The sequence below is a fragment of the Chiloscyllium punctatum genome, chromosome 13 (assembly GCF_047496795.1).
Source record: "Chiloscyllium punctatum isolate Juve2018m chromosome 13, sChiPun1.3, whole genome shotgun sequence".
Taxonomy (NCBI): domain Eukaryota; kingdom Metazoa; phylum Chordata; class Chondrichthyes; order Orectolobiformes; family Hemiscylliidae; genus Chiloscyllium; species Chiloscyllium punctatum.
This window is the reverse complement of record NC_092751.1, coordinates 95,553,476-95,574,922: the sequence shown is the minus strand read 5'-3', so window position 1 is coordinate 95,574,922 and position 21,447 is coordinate 95,553,476. Positions and strand designations below refer to the sequence as shown.

Below are 21,447 nucleotides of genomic sequence, written 5' to 3'. Positions count from 1 at the left end.
AGAGTGGCAAGTGTGTGAACTATATAGGTTGCAGGTGGGTAAGTATGTTATAGGAGTCTGTCAAGTCATCAGTCAGTTTGAGTAGTTTCGGGGGAGTGGGGCTAGGCCTTGGAAAGGGGAGTCAGGTTGGAGTCTGTTGGGTGGGGTCAGGTCAGCTTAGATTAAGGGATTGTCGGGTCGGGATACATTAGTTCTGTGGCAAAGTCAGGTTGGGTCTGGGGAGAGTTGGGGTTTAGCAGCATAGTCAAAAGTTCAGAAGAGGTGATTGGAGAATTGTCAGGGGTCAGTAGAGGTGGTTGTCAGCATCAGTGACTGGGGGAGTGAGGGGATGCATATCAATTCTGTAGTTATCTCGGAATTTGACTAAGTCTTTTCCTGTATGGCATTGCATGGCTAACTATCCAGGTCAGTATTTTGGAATCCTCAGAAGCCCACTTCTAACCCAGGGATGGAAACGTTTTCAGAGAGTCTGCACGAGCAAGGGAATTGTGCATCTGAAATTCAGGCTTCTTAGGAAATCTCCATGGAGTCCTTGGGATATCTAAGGGATTCCATCGGTGATGTTGTGAGGGTGATGTTAAAAATGTGCTCAGCATCTCAATATTAACAGTTGAAGTTGAGAGTTCCAGATTCATAACCCTCTACATGAAGACATTCTTCCTCATCCTGATCCTTACTGCCTGTGATGAACATAAGACCTGGTGAGGGAGAAGTCTCTGATCTGCTCCTTAAATCCAGTAATTAAACCAGACTAGGCAGGAAACATTTTTTTTAATAACACTTCTTTAAAACTCCTGTTCCTTAAATGGCTGATCTTGAACTCGGCCTTTCTTGTTTGCACCTCATTTCCACAACACTGTCCAATTAGATCAGCTCATGTCTTGGACCCATTTTTAGTATTCCCCCTGGACAATTAAACTTTATTCTTCAGAAAGATAAAAGTGATGATTAATCAAAAGATGTATTTTCATTAGGACAAATTCTGGTATAATGGACTTGGCAAGATCGAGTTTGTGTGCTTCGACTTACTCTGTGATAGCTCTGTTGCTGCTTCTATCTCAATTTAGAATTTCTGTCTGTTCAAAATGCACTGGCAATTAACAGCAGTAAAGCTCCATGCAGTTCTACAATTTCATAACACCTATCTTTGAAAATTTATAGCCAATTGGTTTTGCAGATGCTAAATGGCAGCAAGGACACTTAGCAGTGTGAAAATCAAAATAATCAGGATAACAGAGGTTCAGGATTGAGGATGGCTGGATTTTGCTGTACCCATCATTCTGTTGTCCTGTTTTACAGTAGGTATGACTGACTTCCTTAACACAAATCAATTTCTCCCTCTTGGCACCTACGCAAAAGGCTATTGCTTACATAATTTTACAGCACTGAAGGAGACCATTTGACCCAACATGCTTGTGATGATTCTTTGAAAGAACTATCCAAATGTTCCACTTACCTGCTTGTTCTCCACAGCCATATTTTTCATCTTTTAAATATTCCCTATCGTGAATTAGTATTTAATATGCTTCCACTCCACTTTCAGGCCACGTGTTCCAATATTTCATGACTTGGAAGAAAAATTATCCCCATCCTTCTTCTTGTTCTTTTGCTAATTGCTTCAAATCATAGAATCCCTACAGTGTGGAAACAGGCCCCTTGGCCCAACAAGTCCTCACTGACCCTCCGAAGGGTAACCCACCCAGACCCAATCCCCTACTCTATTACTATACATTTCCCCTGACTCACACACCTAACCTACACATCCCTGAACACTATGGACAATTTAGCATGGCCAATTCACCTAAACTGCACATCTTTGGATTGTGGGAGGAAACCGGAGCACCCGGAGGAAACCCATGCAGTCATGGGGAGAATGTGCAAACTCCACACAGACAGTCACCCAAGGCTGGAATTGAACCCTGGTACCTGGCACTGTGAGGCAGCAGTGCTAACCACTGAGTCACCGTGCTGCCCATAAACGTCCTCAAGTTACTGACTATCCCATCAGTTTAAAACAGTGTTTCATTGTTAACTTGATTAAAGGTCTTAGAAGCATGTAGACAGAATAGGGAAAACAAAAAGTTAAAAAAGTAGGGCAGCTGCTTTTGATTATACCCATTATTTCTACAAAAATAAGATGCAGTTAACAGGTAAAGCTACAAGTGTTGTAGATTTGCGTGGGACAAAGTCCAAGTCTGTTGTGAATGTGCTGTCATTTAACCTGTGGTTACTTTTGCATACCTGGATGAGCTTTATATTTGTCATTAATAAAAATCTCTGTTCCCTAGACCCGGAGTGAAGCTGCCATGACGGTTTTAAGCGGACATGTGGTCGTATGTATATTTGGGGATATGAACTCTGCTTTGGTTGGTTTGCGCAACTTAGTGATGCCTTTGCGAGCCAGCAATTTCCATTATCATGAACTGAAGCACATTGTTTTTGTTGGGACGCTGGAGTATCTAACAAGAGAATGGGAGACACTTCACAACTTCCCTAAAGTATCGATATTGCCGGTGAGTTCTATCAACTTCAGATTCTGACAAATCTCCACTGAGCTTGCAAAAGAAGAACCTAATAAAACAGTTTGTCACTCTGGTTCATTCTTAAAGCAAAGATTGAAAGCCACTCTTGAATACAACCGGTAATGCTAACCCTTGAATTCCATTATGTGAAAGAATGTGTTTTTGTCATACAGTCATAGAGTCATAGAGATGTACAGCATCTAGGCATTTATTTAGCTGAGTCATGAATTTCACTACTTGGTAAATCAGAATGAAAGCATCAGAAGTTACACTTAGAAAGGAAAACATTTTCTAACAAGTCCCTGTTACAGAACACAATGTTAGGAGACCTCACAGTCATTTGGTTCTTGTGTTTTTGTGACAGGTTTTTGGTAGCTTTTTGCCATGTGTAAAAGAAGTTTCCTTGTGTCTGATAGGAATGTAGAAACACAGGAATGGGAGCAGGCCATTCAGCCCATTGAGCCTGCCCTGCCATTCAAGATGCTTATGGCTGATTGAATACATTAGTGTCTTTTATCCACCCATTCCCATAAAGCTATACCTCCACTGGAGTCAGAAATCTATCCTGGACTCATCGAGGTCTACAGCACAGAAAAAGGCCCTTTGGCCCAGTGAGTCTGTGCCAGTCAAAAACAAACACATAACCATTGTCATCCCATTTTCCCGCATTTCGTTCAGAGCCTTGTATATCTTGGCATTGCAAGTGCACTCTAAATACTTCTAAAATGTTAAGCGGGTTTCAGTGTCTAACACCTGACAGGCAGTGAGTTCCAGTTTCCCACCACCCTCTGAGTGAAAAAAGTTTTCCTCGGTTCCCTCTTAACCTCCTGCCCTTACATTAAATCTATGCCCCTGGTTATTAATCCCTGTGCCAAGGGGAAAAAAATCTTCCTATCCACTTTATCTATGCCCCTTATCATTTTATACATCTAAATCCTGTCTCCAGTTAGTCTCCTCTGCTGCAAGAATAAGAACACCAGACTAACCAATCTTGCTTCAAAGCTAAAACACTCCAGTCAGACAATATCTGGTAAATCTCAACTGTAGTGTAATCACATCCCTCCTGTAATGTGGATTCCAGCACTGCACACAGTACTGTAATTGTGACCTAACCAAGGTGTTGTACAGTTCCATAACCTCCCTGCTCTTAAACTCTAAGACTTGGCTAATAGAAGCATGTATCTAATATGTTTTCTTAACCACTTTATCTATCTGTCCCATTACTTTAAGAGACTGGTGAACATGCACACCAAGATCCCTCTGCTCCTCGGTGCTTCCCAAAGTCCCGCCCAAGTGCATCACCTCTCACTTAGACAGATAGAGTTCCATTTGCCACTGATTAGCCATTTATATCCTTTTGTAACCTAAGACTGTCGTCCTCACTTTTTACCACCCCGCCAAATTTCATTATCATCCACAAACTTACTGATTAATCCTCCTACATTCAAGTCTAAATTATTTATATAGACCACAGACAGCATGGGATCCATCACCACAGAACCCCACTGGACTCAGGTTTCTAGTCACAAAAAACAGCCCGCAAAAGTCACATCTGCTTCCGGCCAATAGGATAGAATCCTGACAGTGTGGAAACAAGCCCTTCGGACCAACAAGTCAACACCGACCCTCCGAAGAATAACCTACCCAGACCCATTCCCCTACCCTATTTTCCCATATTTACCCCTGACTAATGTACCTAACCACCACATTCCTGAACACTATGGGTAATTTAGCATGGCCAGTTCACCTAACCTGCACATCCTTGGATTGTCGGAAGAAACCGGAGCACCCGGAGGAAACCCACGCAGACACGGGGAGAATGTGCAAACTCCACACAGACAGTCACCCAATGCCGGAATCGAAATCAGATCCCTGGCACTGTGAGGCAGCAGCACTAACCACTAAGCCACCATGCCACCCCCTGGACCCAACTATTAATCTCTATCTTGAACATCCCCAAAAACCGAGTAGAGAATTTTAAAGGTTCACAATCGCCTGAGTAAATAATAATAAGTGACATCGTCCTTATTTTCAAATTGTGCCCCCAAGTTCTAGACCCCCCCCCCAACCAGGAAAAATGTCTTACCTGCACCCACGCTGTCTGTATTTTGTAAGTTTTGATAAGATCATTCTGCAAAACTCAACAAAATACAGTCCCACTTTGCCCAATCTGTCTTCACAGATTAGTCCCTTCTCCATATCATGTGCTTTTACCTGACAATGTAGTCAAACATCTGCTCAGTTCATAGTGACTTCGAGCATCTACAGCTTGTAATAATCTGTATGTGATATTAAGTATGCTCTTCCAGGATTTTGACCTTACAATAAATAAAAAGCAACAATATTTGCCAAAGTCAGAATGTGACTTGCAATGAATCTAGGAGTTCGGAGAATTTCCATGATATTTCTGTTCTTATGCTCCTCTTGATAGAGATCACAAGGCTTGATAGGTACAGCAAAACTAAAATTGCAGCTATACATACTCTATATAGTACACACTGGTGCCACAATACAATGGGAGTGTGTTGCTGAAGAAGTTATAGACTAGTTCGGTCACCTCTTTCATTTAAATTCTAGTCAACCCTTTGCAGTGTCATTGTGGATGCTAGTCCCAAGATCCCACAATTCAAAGGGCTCACCCTAATTATCGCTGATCCTACTGATTAAACAGCGAGGAGCTCTCAAATTGCATACAAGCCAGCAGAGGTTTTGATTGAGGCTGAGAAAAGATTCATTCTTTCGGTTGAATTGGCTAGGGTTGTTTTCCCTGGAGTGTCAGAGGCTGAGGGGTGACCTTATAGAGGTTTGTAAAATCATGAGCGGCATGGATAGAATAAATAGATAATGTCTTTTCCCTGGGGTGGGGGAGTCCAGAACTAGAGGGCATAGGTTTAGGGTGAGGGGGAGAGATATAAAAGAGACCTAAAGGGCAACGTTTTCACACAGAGGGTCGTAAGTGTATGGAATGAGCTGCCAGAGGAAGTAGTGGAGGCTAGTACAATTGCAACATTTAAGAGGCATTTGGATGGGTATATGAATAGGAAGGGTTTGGAGGGATATGTGCCAGTTGCTGGCAGGTGGGACTAGATTTAATTCGGATATCTGGTCGGCATGGACAAGTTGGACTGAAGGGACAGTTTCCGTGCTGTACATTTCTGATTCCCTCTGTCTTTCTATGCGCTGGTGTGCTGAGTGCCTCTCCATGGCAAATATGTGTCTGAAGCACTGACAGAATAGTAAACAATTGGCATTCGGCTACCAGTTGAAGTTAGACAATATCTAGTAATTATTTTCAAGGTCCTTTCAGTGTATTGCTCCTAACGATATACTCAAAAGAATCATCAGAAGGAAGAAACAGCAGCAGAAACATTCAAAATTATATAATCTAAGTAAGGTCAGCAAAGACTAACAAGGGCCAAAGACCACAACCAAAAGGCAGCAAAAGGCAGGTCTCTCTTGCTTCTTATCCCGATGGGCACAAGGGATCAACAACAAAATGCTTCAGCCCTCAAATCCAGTCCCTCAACACAAACGCACAAATAAAACCCTCAAGCTCCTGCATGAACCAGATAATCTAATACACACCGCAAAAATATGTATATGAGTGCAACTTCTTCAAAATACAATTTTGAACATCTTCCACAATATCAGAACTATTTTCTTCAATTAGAGATTGTACTGTTAATGGAGTTGTAGCTTCCATCAGAGAGAGGGTTCAGATGACCTCCTACTGAGGTCCGCGGCCTCTCAGGTGGTACATTTCAACGATTTTGATTCACTTCATGTGATATCAGCAAATGGCTGCTGCATTATCAATGAGCCCAGATAACATTCTGCAATTCTGAAGACTTGTGCTTCAGAATCAGTCACATCCTTAGCCAAGCTGTCCCAGTACAGCATGAAACACTGGCATCTACACCCGACAAAGTGGAAAATTACCCAACTATGTCCTGTCCATAAAAAACAGGACAGGTCCAACTGAGTCAATTACTGCCCCTATCAGTCTATGTTCCATTTTTGGCAAAGTGATGAAAGCAGGTCATTGACAGTCCTATCAATCAGCACTTGCTTAGCAATAACCTGTTCACAGATGCGCAGTTTGGGTTCCACCGGGGCCACACAACTCCTGACCTCATTACATCCGTATATTGACATGAACTGAACTCCAGATGTGTAAACAGAGTGACTGCCCTTGAGAGCAAGGCAGAATTTGACCAACTCAGGCATCAAAGAGAGCCCTGACAAAGTTAGAGCCAATAGAGATGTATAGCACAGAAACAGACAATTCAGTCAATGAGCATTAAGGGGAATAAACTCGCTGGTTGGAGTTATACCTTAGCACAAGTGAAAATGGTTGTAGTTGTTGGAGGTCAAACATCTCAGCTACAGTTTATCACTGCAGGCATTCCTCAGGGGTGTGCCCAGCTGTCTCAACAATCATCTTCCCTCCTTCATAAGGTCAGAAGTAGGGCTTTTTGTTGATGATTGCACATGATAAGTACAGTTTGAGTCTCCTCAGATATTAAAGGAGTCCATGAACTGATAAATGGCAACTAACATTTACACCATACCAGTGCCAGGCAATGACTACCTGTAACATGAAAGAATGTAATCATTGCCTCTTGATTTTCAAATAGCAATAGCATTGTTGAATCACCTGCAATCAACATTGTGGGGGTTACCATTGACCAGACACTAAACTGGACCAGCTGTATAAATACTGTGATACACAAGCAGGTCAGAGGATAGGAATTCTGGGTGACTAGCTTGCCTCCTGTCTCTCCAGTGCCTGTCCACCATCTGCAAGGCACAAGTCAGATATATGATGGAGCACTTTCCATTTGTCTGCATAGTGCAGCTCCAACAATACTGTAAAGGTTGAAGCTACCAAGGACGAGGCATCTCACCTGGTACTCCATCCACCACCTTCAACATCCATTCCCTTCACTATTAATGCCCATTAGCAGCAATGTACCATTGACAAGATGCACTGCAATACTGGCTCCTTCGACAACACCTTATGCAACATATATATGGTAACACCACCACCTACAAGTTTCTCTCCAACCCACACATCCATCCTGACTTGCAAATGTATTGCTGTTCCTTTATTCACTGGATCAAAATCCTGGAATGTCCTTCCTGACAGCATTGTAGGTGTCCCTATTCCACATGAATTGTTGGTAGGTCAGAAGTGAGCTCACCATCACCTCTTCCAGGTCAATTAGGAATTATGAAGAAATGTTGGCATGTGATGCCCAGATCCTTTGAACAAGTTTTTAAAAAGGATATATAATCTACCCTGCAGTGCACATACCTTATCAGTGTACTAGCAAGGGCTAATATGCACAAATAACTGCCATTGTTTCAGCTCCTTTACTTTCTTCACCCTTTGTTCCATGGATATCCAGATACCGCAAGTGCTATTTGACATTTTGTTGCAATGATGAGCAGCCTGGCATTTCGTTCACGCATTCTGAATGCCAGAGTTTGCCAGTTAGAAAAGATTGCTTACAGTTATTGACTTGGCATCAATGACTCAGATGTAGAAAGCTGGCAATGTGCCTGTCTCTTATTTGCTTTTAATGGCTTCAGTGAGTATAAACAATGAACCGGAGAGTTGCCATCAGCACCATCTACCCTTTCAGATAAGTGCACATCTCCAATTCCCCAGCACATAGTTACATTGGTTTAATGTTGGAGTATAAAAGACTACTTGTTAAGTATTGTCCCATAGCTGCAGTCTTGATCTTTAATTTGTTTTTCTATTTTTTATTCGCTGAAGGGTACGCCATTATGTCGAGCTGATTTAAGGGCTGTCAACATCAACCTCTGCGACATGTGTGTTATTCTATCAGCCAATCAGAACAATATCGACGATTGTTCGCTGCAGGACAAAGAATGCATCTTGGCGTCACTCAACATCAAATCTATGCAGTTTGATGACAGCATAGGGGTCTTGCAGGCTAATTCCCAAGGTAAGGACTGCCCTATAATACTTCCCTGCAATGCCTGGAGGGGACAGGAGCTGGCAAAAAGAATATCCCTCACTCAGTAATTCAAACAGTCTCAGATTGGTATGTTTGACAATAAGGGCAACTGACTGCAATGATGTTTTAAACAGGACGGAGATAAACAGCAAAGGAAAATAATAGCTTTTGGATTGATGGGGACATTTTTAAATGGGCTGAGCCTTATATAGCAAGGGTACAATTAAACTTAAGTGTTTCAAAAGCTTCTTATGCATAGTTTGTGTGTGGCCATTTTTGTGACTGTTTTGAGAGAAAAGAACAAAAAAATGACAGAGATACTTTTTCTTTAATATATATGATAATTTTACTTGCAACAATTGTCTTTTTTCATTTTCCTCAAAATTTCATTGACGCTCAGAAGGTCAAGGCATAGGCTAACTTGGACATTTTCAATTCTGGAGTCTAGAGGTTGGAGAATGTTTCATACTTTCTCTGTTTAGCTCAGAAATATGCATTATCAATCAAACATTGAAATGCACAGTTCTTTTTGTTTTCAAAACTATGACTAATCACCTTTTAGCACTGTTTAAGGCCTCAACATCTCACACATCAAACTCACAGCTATCTGATGATAGAATGAGGCAGGGAACTGTTTGACCTCGTAAAATGTTTTGTTGGAAAAGATTTAGGTTCTATTCATTGTCAGATTGTACAGTTGTTTATGTAGTAATGTACCTCTTGTGGAAATATTTTATGCACCACTATCTGGGGACATAAACATATTAGAAACCGTTGATATGTTTCCATTTCATATGGGACTTAAAACTGACTACCTTCTTGAAAATGAGAAATGACGTGGGACCTGTAAAATCAGCAAATATACGCTCGATAACATCTACATATAGGTGCAGAAAGCAATTATTTACTGCTTCTTTGGCCCTGTTATAAATATTTTAATCTCTCTCTTTGCCTTAAGACATTGAATTGTTTTAAGAGTGTTCTTACTCGGTTTGTATACAGCAATCTGTAGTACTTTTTTGAATCTGGGAAGAATATTATGATTTAATTAAAATGTACAAGGAGATCAATGTTTGTTCCAACCGAATGTAATGATTTATATAGATGACTATGCATTGCAGCAGTTGCTTGGCAACAGGTAGAAAATCAACCATTGCTTAAGGCTGTTTATAAAATTACTGAAATCGATTTGCAACAATTGCTAAATAACACTCACCAACTTCAAGTAGTGGTATTAGAGAGCTAACAGAGCAATAGATAATAACACCGTTTAAATGATTGTACTTCTGAAATATTTATAAAAGCACTTTATACCTCCTTTGAGACTTTTAAAATGTTCTGAGTCTTTAATGCTGGACTGGTTGTTCCATGTCTGTTCTTAATTTTCCTCAGAATAGATTGAAAAGCTCTCATGCCAGTAAGACATTTGACATGAATATAGTATATTTTAAAAGTCTCTGGAATAGATTTAGAGGTCTATCATTATTACAGTAATTGTGTTTGGTGCCTTATTAGAATGACTTTTGGCCCTTTGATGTTTTCTTAAGTGGTTCAGCAATCTTAATTAAATGAAGCTGCAATGGCTACAAGAATGGCATTTAAACTGCCTACTTGCAAATAAAAATTAAATTTTGTAATTTTAATATTTTACACACCTTTAGCATGACATGACTAGCCACCCTGCTGGTTTATATTTACTAATTGCAAACTCAAAGCAGTAACACAATGCTAGTAAACCACATAACCCTTAAAATTCTAATGAGACTACAAGGACTGCATCTGATGCTATTGTTTAAGTGGGTAATGGTTCCAGTAATGTACTAATTGCAGGTTGAAGTACATTAGCCTGGTATCTACATTTAGGATTTTTTTTCACAGTATGGCCTTAAGGGAATAGTTCAAAAAGACATTACCTCCAAATTTCTGTCATTTACATTTATTACTCACTGTACTAATTCTAGATAACCATTTTTTTACTGTTCAGTTGCATGAGTTGTTAAAAAAATTCTTTGAACCTGCAGTGAGTTCTGTTAAAATGTGCCTTTTGTCTTCATTTGCAAGAGTATTTAATTGTTATTTTATGCAGAAGTCCAATTAAAAATCTGCCAGTGCTGTAGATAACTTGATTGTAGATGTTTGACTGTGTCTCTTCCCTACTCATGCCGCAGAAAGTGTGTACCCCTTCTAGTCTACTCTTGCTGAATGAAACTCCCTTCAGAACTTGTTATTTGTGCTACACCGTTGTCTTTGGAAATATGGGACTCACTTCTCCAGTTGAATGCTATAATTTTATAATCACTATGTTTTGCAGGTTTTTTTCAAGATTATATACATACTGAGCCTTGCAAACCCAAGAGGATCTAAATTGGATCCCAGTTGGGCAGTGGTATCGTCTTTGCAATTAGAACATGAAAAAATGCAAAGTATGAGAAAACCCATTGAACTCTCCAAAGCTCTTACTCCAGCCCTCTCAGATCAGCATTGTCTTTACTGCCTTTATTACCCCGATAAATTATTCCAGATGTTTATTAAATAAGAGAGTGCAAAAGAATTAGATTGTGTTTAATGCATTGTTGCACCTGGAGTACAACAGGGTGGGGCAATTTTTCAGACATCACTGCCACCACCCAAAACAGATGTTTGGTCCCTTAAGTATGTTGACAAGGACTTAACACTTGTTTTAGAATCCTTTCAGGAAATTATTTAGAGTAAGTCCTTTGAGTCAGAAGCCCAGTTGTGATCATCTCAAAGCTCTCTGTTTGGGTACGCTTTGTGGCCACATCACTGTCTACACTTGAGAAACAGCACTAATGGATAACTAACTTCCTACCCATAGAGTTTAAATTCCTGAAGGGGAAAAAAAAAACTAGCTGCACTTCCTAGCAAAAGATGAAAGTTGCTTCAAGCTGCCCCTTTGTTTTGTGAATCTGATATGTCTGCAGACCAGCAGTTCAGACAGCATCCGAGGAGCAGCAAAAAATAAGTTTCGGGCAAAAGCCCTTCATCTGATGAAGGGCTTTTGCCCGAAACGTCGATTTTGCTGCTCCTCGGATGCTGCCTGAACTGCTGTGCTCTTCCAGCACCACTAATCCAAAATCTGGTTTCCAGCATCTGCAGTCATTATTTTTACCTATGTCTGCAGACCAGTTGTCCAACATTGAATATCTGACCAGTACAGAGTGTGGGCTCACATTGGCCACTTGAGCAAGATACCAGTCAGCAGCTTAGATTTATGCCCCAATAGGAGTCAGTGAAGAAGGAAAGAAGACATGAAGAAACCAAAGAGTTGAATGTTAATGAATGCTTACCTGATTTGATTTCTTCCTTTTACATTTTTATCTGTAGAATTAAATCCTACCCAGAAAGTATCATGCCAGAACACCAGATGAAACTGTGCTGCCAGTTCAGAAGCAAACTGCCTCCCTATCTATGGTGTGCATATAGGAACTGCCCACATTTGGCTGATAAGAAGTGTTGCCCTTTGATGTTCTGCTTGCACCATGATCTTGTCATGAACTACCGCTAATACATTCCAATGCTGGAGCTACAACTTTTCATTAAACTTGCCCAAGCAACGAAGTGAATTAAGTTTTAATTAGCCTTTATATCAAGTTAAAAGTGGCAGATTCTGATTTATGAGACATTTCACTTTTATTTTGCTTTCTGCAATTCAACGCTACAATTACACACGCCATGAATAAAAATAGTAACGTGCACCCATTTAGTCTTGAAAATAATATGTTACTAATCTTCCCTTTAAACATCGCACTCCCTTTGGAGTGGGATTTCACTGTTCGTCATCTTATATCTATAAAGGTTATATTAGAAAATTAAAATATGGAATTTTGTACAGAGAGACTATATTAAGTAGCATAAAGGTTATTATTTATTGTCATGGCGTGGGCTGCATAATTCAACCCCATTGTGAAGCAGTATTAATTTATTTTTGTTCATGTGTATACTTGAATTTCTAGTGACTAGAACCCAGTGTGAGTCAGTGGGCATGGTGCGATAGGTGAACATCATGGTATTAGAAACTTCAAAGTCAGGATTCATTGGGCCACCTGCCTGGCATATTACAGTTGAAGTTGGTTCTCACAGGGTGTCCACATAATGATCAGGAGGTGAAATCCCAGCTAGCTTTCCAGCTTCCTATCCCCTGGATGCTGAAGCCAATTTTCACATCACATTCCATTTCTAACTCTGTGAATCAGAACTAACTCAGTACAGAGAAACCTCAATTATGCGGCATTTGATAATCCGAATATGGGATTATGCAGCAAGATTGCAAAGTCCCAATGCTTGGCTAAATTATGTTGTCCGGCATTTGATTATCCAAAATTCAATTAACCAAGCGAAATATTCCCCACCCGTGATCTTCAGATAATCGAGGTTCCTCTGTATAACTAAAGGCTGCCATTGGTTTTTAAAACCAGTGTGGATAAAAGGTGTACGTTATAAAAGATATTCCCTTAGCATAAATGGCTAACTTTGTTTGGACATATTCCTGAAGCTGTTATAACTTGCCTCCATCTGCTGTCCCTCCCCCCCCACAACTCCTGTCACTTGTCCAGCGTGCCCATCCACATTGTACACCATCTTCCCTTGCCAATTTAAAATCATTGTCTGATTGAATGATTCTTAACAGCATTTTGCAAACAGCCTTTTTTTCCTATGTCAATTATTTCTAGAAGTAATGAACAAAAATGATTTGATAAAAAAATTGAAACATAAAGATTAGCCCGCATTTTTCAACCAGAATTTGGCAGCTTATCAGTGATCACATTAGTACCCGAGAAATTAACCTTTAATACCTGGCTACTCAGGTAGTTTTGTAGAGGTTTGGAACCCTACCTTGTTATCTGATGGGCAAATCAAAGACAGCTATGTGTTTCAATACAGAATTTCTGCAAATGGGCACACGAGTGCTGAAGCCACAAAGGAAAAGGCTAGGAGCATTTTGGGTTTCATAAGCAGAAGCAGAAGAGTGAAAGACCAAGATGTAAATACATTATATAAGGCCGCAACAGGGTTCTGATGGAAGTATGCAGACTTGAAACATTAACTCTGTTTCTTTCTCTTCATGTGCCACTAGATCTGCTGAATGTCTCCAATATTTTCTATTTTTATTTCAGATTTCCAGCATCCACGCATTTTTGTTTTTGTAATGGGGGGTCTAGTTAGGGCACTGTTTCTTCAGCAACTGTTTACTGAAGGGACATTCTCTCTCTCACTCACACGTGCATGCACATGCACACGCACAAATACACACTAGATTGACGCTAGTAGTGGAAAGCTACAGTTGTGATGAAATCTTGTCATACTTCAGCAGAGTACTTCAATAGGCAATTTAATTGAAGTATTTTTATGTAAGGTTTTAATGGTATAAAGAGGTGAAGAGATATTATAGGACCATAAAACATAGGAGCAGAAATTAAGCCATTCAGCCCATCAAGTCTGCTCTGCCATTCAATCATGGCTGATAGGTTTCTCGACACCATTCTCCCACTTTCTCCCCATAACCTTTGACAATCGAGAACCTATCCACCTCTGTCTTAAGTATACTCAAAGACCTGGCCTCCACAGTCTTCTGTGACATTGAATTCCATAGATTCACCACTCTCTGGCTGAAGAAGTTTCTCCTTATCTCCATTCTAAAAGGTCTTCCTTTTATTCTAAGGCTGTGACCTTGTGTCCTAATCTCTCCTACTAATGGAAACATTAGCTCCACAATTCTCCATGCTATCTGCATTCTTCCCATTCTGACCTCTTGAACATCCCCATTTTGATTGCTCCATGATTGATGGCCCTAAGCCCTGGAATTCCTTCACTAAACTCTCAACCTCTCTATGGCTTTCCACTTTTAAGATGCTTTTTGACCAAGCTTTTAGGCCATTGGTTCTCATGTCATGTGATTTAGCCTAGTGTCAAACTGCAGTTTATAACGCTTCTGTGAACTTTGCAACGCTTTATTATAATGTGTTATTCTAACTGAGGAATTAGGATATGAGAAACTCATTTCTGCAGAAGGTTGTTATGGAACCAAACTATTTAAAATCTAACTATATTAGATTTACATGTAAATAGATGCAGTTATTGAGCTGAAATGTGTGGTATAGAAATATGAGCCGGAGTTGCCAGATACAATAGTGAACTATTGGCAAAGGGTCAATGAGAGTTCATTATAGCAACCAAAGGTGAAAGTCCTATTGAAGGTTTGAGGTTACATCTGTATCCTGAAGGCAGTAATTGACTAATTATACCTCTTGAGCTGCCATCAATATTTATTATATCCTTGAGTTAGATTTATTTTTAACTGGAATTTTTCACCAGTTTTGTGTCAGACTTGTGCCTTGTGACTCCAGTAATCAGGCATGTCAAGCCTAGTTTTAACCCTTCACTGATCAGCAGGAATGGTGTGCGTTCAATGATACAAAAAGGTATTGTCTATTTCCACAATCTGCAATATGAATACTGTTTGTTTTGGCAGCTGATGTAGCCTCTACTCCTAGGAGTCCCATTGATGACTACGAATCTATACAATTTATACAAGGCCTTTGGTCTTTTAACTAGCTATTGAGTAGGTTGCCCGTTTTTTCCTGCTGGAAGCTGATGGAATTGCTATGACAAGACTTTCAAAAATCCTTTTCTTACGTAAGACATGGATGAGTAGTGGTGTTCTACTGGGTCCTCAAGGAAAGTTAAAGCCTCTATAGTCTTCCCCACCCACATCATGAATTCACGTTATCTCTGACAGCCACCTTCTGATGTTAGTGGGTGGCTTCATGAGCCATCAGTTTCTACCTCTCACTGCAAGATTCAGTAATGATGCACAGCAGTTAACATTTCATCTGCCATCTTTCCAGGGTGTGAAATCCCTAGTGTACTCAGTTCTTTCATTCTGTGTACCTACCTTACCAAATTTTGTCAACCTTTTAAACACCTGGTTAGACCAATCACATTGTGAGGTCCCAGCCCGCTTCAAGGTGGATACCAGTGGTGCTGCACTGAGACTGCACTGCATCAATAGCCCACTTAATGTCTTCAATTTGCAGCAGAATGAGAAGGCCTTCCACAATCCCTCTCTTCCAGACATGTGAAACCTAGCACCATCTTGGCCAACTTAATTACCTACTGCTACCACAGCATCAACCCCACTTTGGGGGAGGACAATTAATTCCATCCCATCTGTGAAACAGGGGTAGTCCATTGGGCGTGTAGTGCAGCATAATCTGAGTTCTGTGTTCAGGATCCCAGGCACTTCAGTCACAAGTTCAGGCGCTGAATGTAAGTGGGGAACATGCTGCTCAGAGGCCATTTTTCTATTGTCACCAACCCTCCAACTTGCCCCAGAGTCTCCACAAATTAAAAATTAATTGCTGTGAGTGAAAGAATGAGAAGAAAATTGTCAGGGCAACTTAAAAAGAAAACTGTTTGCCTTCTTCCCACTTCCAGGCAGCATTTTGTTTATTGGTAATAAAAATATTGAGAGAATGCATAAAGGCTGGCTGAGGGAAATCAGGTCAGCAGGAGCTGGAAACTTCGGGGAGTGCCTCCAAATGTAGCTGACCTTGTTGTGCTCTTCTAAAATTGAGCCAGAGAGAAACTTTAAAGCTATGTATGTCAGTCCATAAAATAGTGACCAGCAGAGGATTGATCCATGTATTGAGCTAATTGCTGGGTGGGGCAGGGCAGTGGCGGGGTGTAAGGGGAAGGCTGGTAGTGGTAGTGGAAAGACCAAACGGCAGCAGAGAGCCCTTTGAGCTGCTTTCAACTGTTGGTTGTTTAAAATGCGTGGTCATCAGTCAAATTTCCACCCTGTTGGTGAATCAAAATGGAGCAAATGAAAAACTCTCATAATTCAGGAGCTCTGAGGTAGCTACAGAATGCTTGCGGTTTGCCCAAGGTACGGTTTTATGTTAAGCTTAGATCACTAACGTAAAACATTGCAAGCATTCAGCATAGCTGTCAAAGGCAGCTTTCTGGGATTTACAAGGCTAATTACACTCACTGATATAATGTCGACCATGAATTTACAGTGTATGTATTCTGCATATGACCTCAGTGGGGGGTTGAATTCCCATCCAGGCTGTGCCACATAAATCTGGCGGTGAGTGGTCGACGGCTAAGTGTAAGTCACACCGCTGGTTATGGGGTAATGCTGCCTGACGTGTGACTGCTAATGAAGTCAGCAGCTTGTTAAAAGTTGTAAACATCCCATGTGTGTTTTTGATCGCCTCAGTGTCCATTTCCTGACCAAAATGAATAATCGCATCAACAAGCTCAGGACAAGTCAAAGGCACTCATCTGGACCATGATGTTAAACCAGCAACATGGGGAATGTAGAATGTTAACTAGAGATACGAGATCTCATAAAAGTGACCTTTACAAATCCTCATAAGATTCAGATTTATTTCTGTGGTAAATTCCATCGCCTCGGGTTTAACACAGACAGCAAAGTCCATTTTCTTTTGTTTTAGGATTCTAAGCATGCGGTTAAACGAGATTGCAGTGAACATCAGATGACTTGAGCTTGTGCAAAGCAGTTCAACATGAAACAATGCGAAGACAATCTTTGACCAGACCCTGCAGTGAGAGGGAGATTTGCAGTAGCATGTGCTGCTACTTTGTGCAAAGTAAGCAGACTGACAGGAAGGAGAGCAGGTCAGCTACCTCCAGAAATAGAATGAACTGAGTACAAGTCCTTTCATACAAACAACAGTGTCTGAGAGGGTCAGAGGTCCAATTTCAGCTGTGAGTTATTTTCTTTGCAGTTAGAAGCATGTCTGCAGTTCCAGGCCATTTTTAACTTGCTGGCCTGAATGGAGTCCCAACATTGATTTTCTGTCCAATTTGGGTGGAAATTGGTCGAACACCAGGTAACCCAAGTTGCTGTCAGGATTGGCTGCTGGGACTCTCCTGGAGCAGTAAGGGCAGGAGGATAGTGAGGGAGAGGGAGGGGAGGATGAGTCTTCAGCAGGAGACGCTTAACGTTGTCATGCCAGGTCATGGGGAAACATTCCTGCTCCTGTTCAGGCCTGTTACTGTCTATAGATTCTTTTCCCCAACATTAAATAGACTTCCCAATCAGGTCAGCAAATTAAAATTGCAGATCCAATGGTATCATTAGGCTATGACATGGAGGAGCCAGTGTTGGACTGGGGTGTACAAAGTTAAAAATCACACAACACCAGGTTATAGTCCAGCAGGTTAATTTGGAAGTACAAGCTTTTGTAGCACTCCAAAGGCTTCTACTTCCAAATAAACCTGTTATACTATAACCTGGTGTCATGTGATTTTTGTTTAACATCATCAGGCTGCAACATGCCCATTTAATTTTTAAAAATTGTATTAGGCTTGAGAGGAGATCCTTAACACCAGCTCAGTAGTACAATGCTGTTCTGAGGCAGCAGAAGAGCTTCTATGGGACCGCTTAGAATCGGTAGACTGGTCCATATTCAAGAACTTCAAGATCAACCTGGATGAGTATGCCACTGCTGTTGCAGACTCCATTAGCGTATGTGTGGAAGACTGCATGCCAAAGAAGTTAATCTGAGTATTCCCTGTACGGAAACCATGGATGAATCGGGAGATCCGTGACCTACTGAAGTCCAGGTGAGTAGTGTTCAAGTCGGACAACCCTGATCTTTACAAGAAACCCAGATACAACCTGCGTCGGGCCATTAGAGATGCCAAGAGGCAATACTGGACTTAGCTAGAGACCCAAACTAACATGGACACCCGCCATTTGTGGCAAGGCTTACATGACATAATGCACTATAAAGGGAAGCAGTGCAGAGCAGGTAAAAATACATCCCTCCCTCTGCGCTCAGTGCATTATACGCTTACTTCAAACAGAAGGTCAGCAAAACCATGTCACCTGCCCTAACAGGCCCAGCTGTATCTGTTCCCTCAGTCACCGCTGCAGATGTCAGATTGACCTTATTGAGAGTGAACCTATGAAAGCCACTGGCCCGGATGGATTGTCCAGCCACGCACTCTGATTCTGTGTGGACCAGCTGGCGGGAGTATTCCCTGTCATCTTTAAACTCATCTTACTACAATTTGAGGTCTCCACCTGCTTCAAGAAGACTACCACCATCCCAGTACCAAGGAAAACTCATGCAGCATGCCTCGATGCCCACTCCCCAGTGGCTCAGATCTCCATAAGCATGAAGTGCTTCGAGCAATTAATCATGGCTCATACCAACTGTAGTCTCCTAGCCTGCTTTGATCCCTTGCAATTCGCCTACCAATTAACAGGTCTATAGCAGACCTGATCTCCCCAGCCCTACACCAATCCAGGGAACATCTGGATAAGAAGGATACCTATGTCAGACTCCTACTCACTGACTGCAACTCTTCCTTCAACACTATAATTCCAACCATAGTCTAGATTAGAGTGGTGCTGGAAAAGCACAGCAGTTCAGGCAGCATCCGAGGAGCAGTAAAATTGACGTTTCGGGCAAAAGCCCTTCATCAGGAATACAGGCAGAGAGCCTGAAAGGTGGAGAGATAAATGAGAGGAGGGTGGGAGAGGGGAGAAAGTAGCATAGAGTACAATGGGTGAGTGGGGGAGGGGATGAAGGTGATAGGTCAGGGGGAGGGTGGAGTGGATAGGTGGAAAAGAAGATAGGCAGGTAGGACAAGTCATGGGACAGTGCAGAGCTGGAAGTTTGGAACTGGGGTGAGGTGGGGGAAGGGGAAATGAGGAAACTGTTGAAGTCCACATTGATGCCCTGGGGTTGAAGTGTTCCGAGGCGGAAGATGAGGCGTTCTTCCTCCAGGCGTCTGGTGGTGAGGGAGCGGTGGTGAAGGAGGCCCAGGACCTCCATGTCCTCGGCAGAGTGGGAGGGGGAGTTGAAATGTTGGGCCACAGGGCAGTGTGGTTGATTGGTGCGGGTGTCCCAGAGATGTTCCCTAAAGCGCTCTACTCGGAGGCGTCCAGTCTCCCCAATGTAGAGGAGACCGCATCGGGAGCAACGGATACAATAAATAATATTGGTGGATGTGCAGGTAAAACTTTGATGGATGTGGAAGGCTTCTTTAGGATCTTGGATGGAGGTGTGGGAGGAGGTGTGGGCGCAGGTTTTGCAATTCTTGCAGTGGCAGGTGAAGGTGCCAGGATGGGAGGATGGGTTGTCGGGGGGGCGTGGGCCTGACCAGGTAGTCACGGAGGGAACGGTCTTCGCAGAAGGCGGAAAGGGGTGGGGAGGGAAATATATCTCTGGTGGTGGGGCCCATTTGGAGGTGGCGGAAATGTGGGCAGATGATTTGGTTTATGCGAAGGTTTGTTGGGTGGAAGGTGAGCACCAGGAGCGTTCTGTCCTTGTTATGATTGGAGGGGTGGGGTCTGAGGGCGGAGGTGCAGGATGTAGACGAGATGCGTTGGAGGGCATCTAAAGAAGGAGGCCATCTGGTGTGTTCTGTGGTGGAACTGATCCTCCTGGGAGCAGATATGGCGGAGGCGGAGGAATTGGGAATACGGGATGGCATTTTTGCAGGAGGTAGGGTGGGAAGCTAATCTCCAAACTCTGAGACCTCAGTCTCTGCTCCACCCTCTGCAACTGGCTCCTTGACTTCCTGCCCCACAGATTGGTACCTCTTCCATGACAATCCTCAACACCACCACACAAGACTGGGTACTCAGCCCCCTACTGTACTCTCTCTACATTTGGGATTGGGTAGCCAAATATCATCCTAAGTCCATCTACAAGTTTGCTGATGACACCTCTGTTGTAGGCTGGATCTCAGACAATGACAAGACAGGAAAGAGATAGAATGCTTGATGGTGTGGTATAAAGATAACAATCTCTCCCTCAACATCAGCAGAATGAAAGACCTGATTATTGACTTCAGAAAGCAAGGTGGAGGGCATGCTGCTATCTACTTTTAGGGAGCTGAAGTGGAGATGGTTGAGAGTGTCAAGTTTCCAGGAATGACAATCACAAACAAATGTCCTGGTACACCCATATTGATACAATGGTCAAGAGGGCACAACAGTGCCTCAACTTCAGGAGGCTAAGGAAATTCAATGTGTTCTTAGAGACTTTCTCAAATATTTTTTGATGCACCGTAGAAAGCATTCTATCCAGAAGCATCACAGCTTAGTATGGCAACTGCTCTGCTGAGCACCATAAGGAGCTACAGAGAGCTGTGAATACAGCCCAGTCCATGACGCCAGCTGACCTTCCATCCATTGACTTCACCTATACTTCTCACTGCCTTGGAAAGGCAACTGACATCATCAAAGACCCCTCCCGTCCCGGATATAGTCTCTTCCAACCTGTTCTGTTAGGTAGAGGGTACAAAAACATCAACACATGGACCAACCAATTCAAGAACATCATCTTTCCCACTGTTATTAAACTTAAGAATGGATCTCTCAACTTTCAAGTTTAATATTGATCTCACTCTTTGTGCACCTTCTCTACAACTGTAACATTGTATTCCTCACTCTGTTCTATTACCCTTATGTACTTTGTACGCTATGATCTGCCTGTACTGCACAAAACAAAACTTTTAATTGTACCTAGGTAGATATGACAATAATAAATCAAATCAAATCATATTACATCTGGCAACTCCAAGGCAGGTAAATAACTTGGGCAGTTCCCACTGGTGGCTGGAGTTACTGTGTAGTCCAAGACAATCTCTTGAGATGCTGCTCATAAAGGATTAAAACCTTTGAAGGGTTAAGTATACTTATCAACTGGAGTGGTGTTATTGTGTAAGAAACTGAACTAGAGCATAGTGATGCAATTCAGTCCACCTTCAAGTAGCACCTTCTGCTAGTTTGGGATCAATGTCATAAATTCCATGTCAGCATTTTCTGATGGGAGAAGCCGAGGTAAACCTATCACACTGTTAAGTCTCTCCCTGTATTGGTGGGTGATGCAGACGTTCTTTGGGGTGGGGATGAGGGGGGGGAGCGA

The 21,447-nt window shown here is 42.0% G+C and overlaps 1 protein-coding gene across 11 annotated transcripts in view; it reads left to right on the top strand.

The window, feature by feature from the left end:
* The window catches only part of kcnma1a (potassium large conductance calcium-activated channel, subfamily M, alpha member 1a), an 845,585-nt gene that overhangs the window by 734,217 nt on the left and 89,921 nt on the right, over positions 1-21,447 (top strand). For all 11 annotated transcript variants that reach the window (XM_072583314.1, XM_072583323.1, XM_072583322.1 and 8 more), the window contains 2 exons: positions 2,289-2,513; positions 8,308-8,500. In XM_072583314.1, the coding sequence (XP_072439415.1) occupies positions 2,289-2,513; positions 8,308-8,500 (418 nt within the window). The remainder of the gene's footprint in view (positions 1-2,288; positions 2,514-8,307; positions 8,501-21,447) is intronic.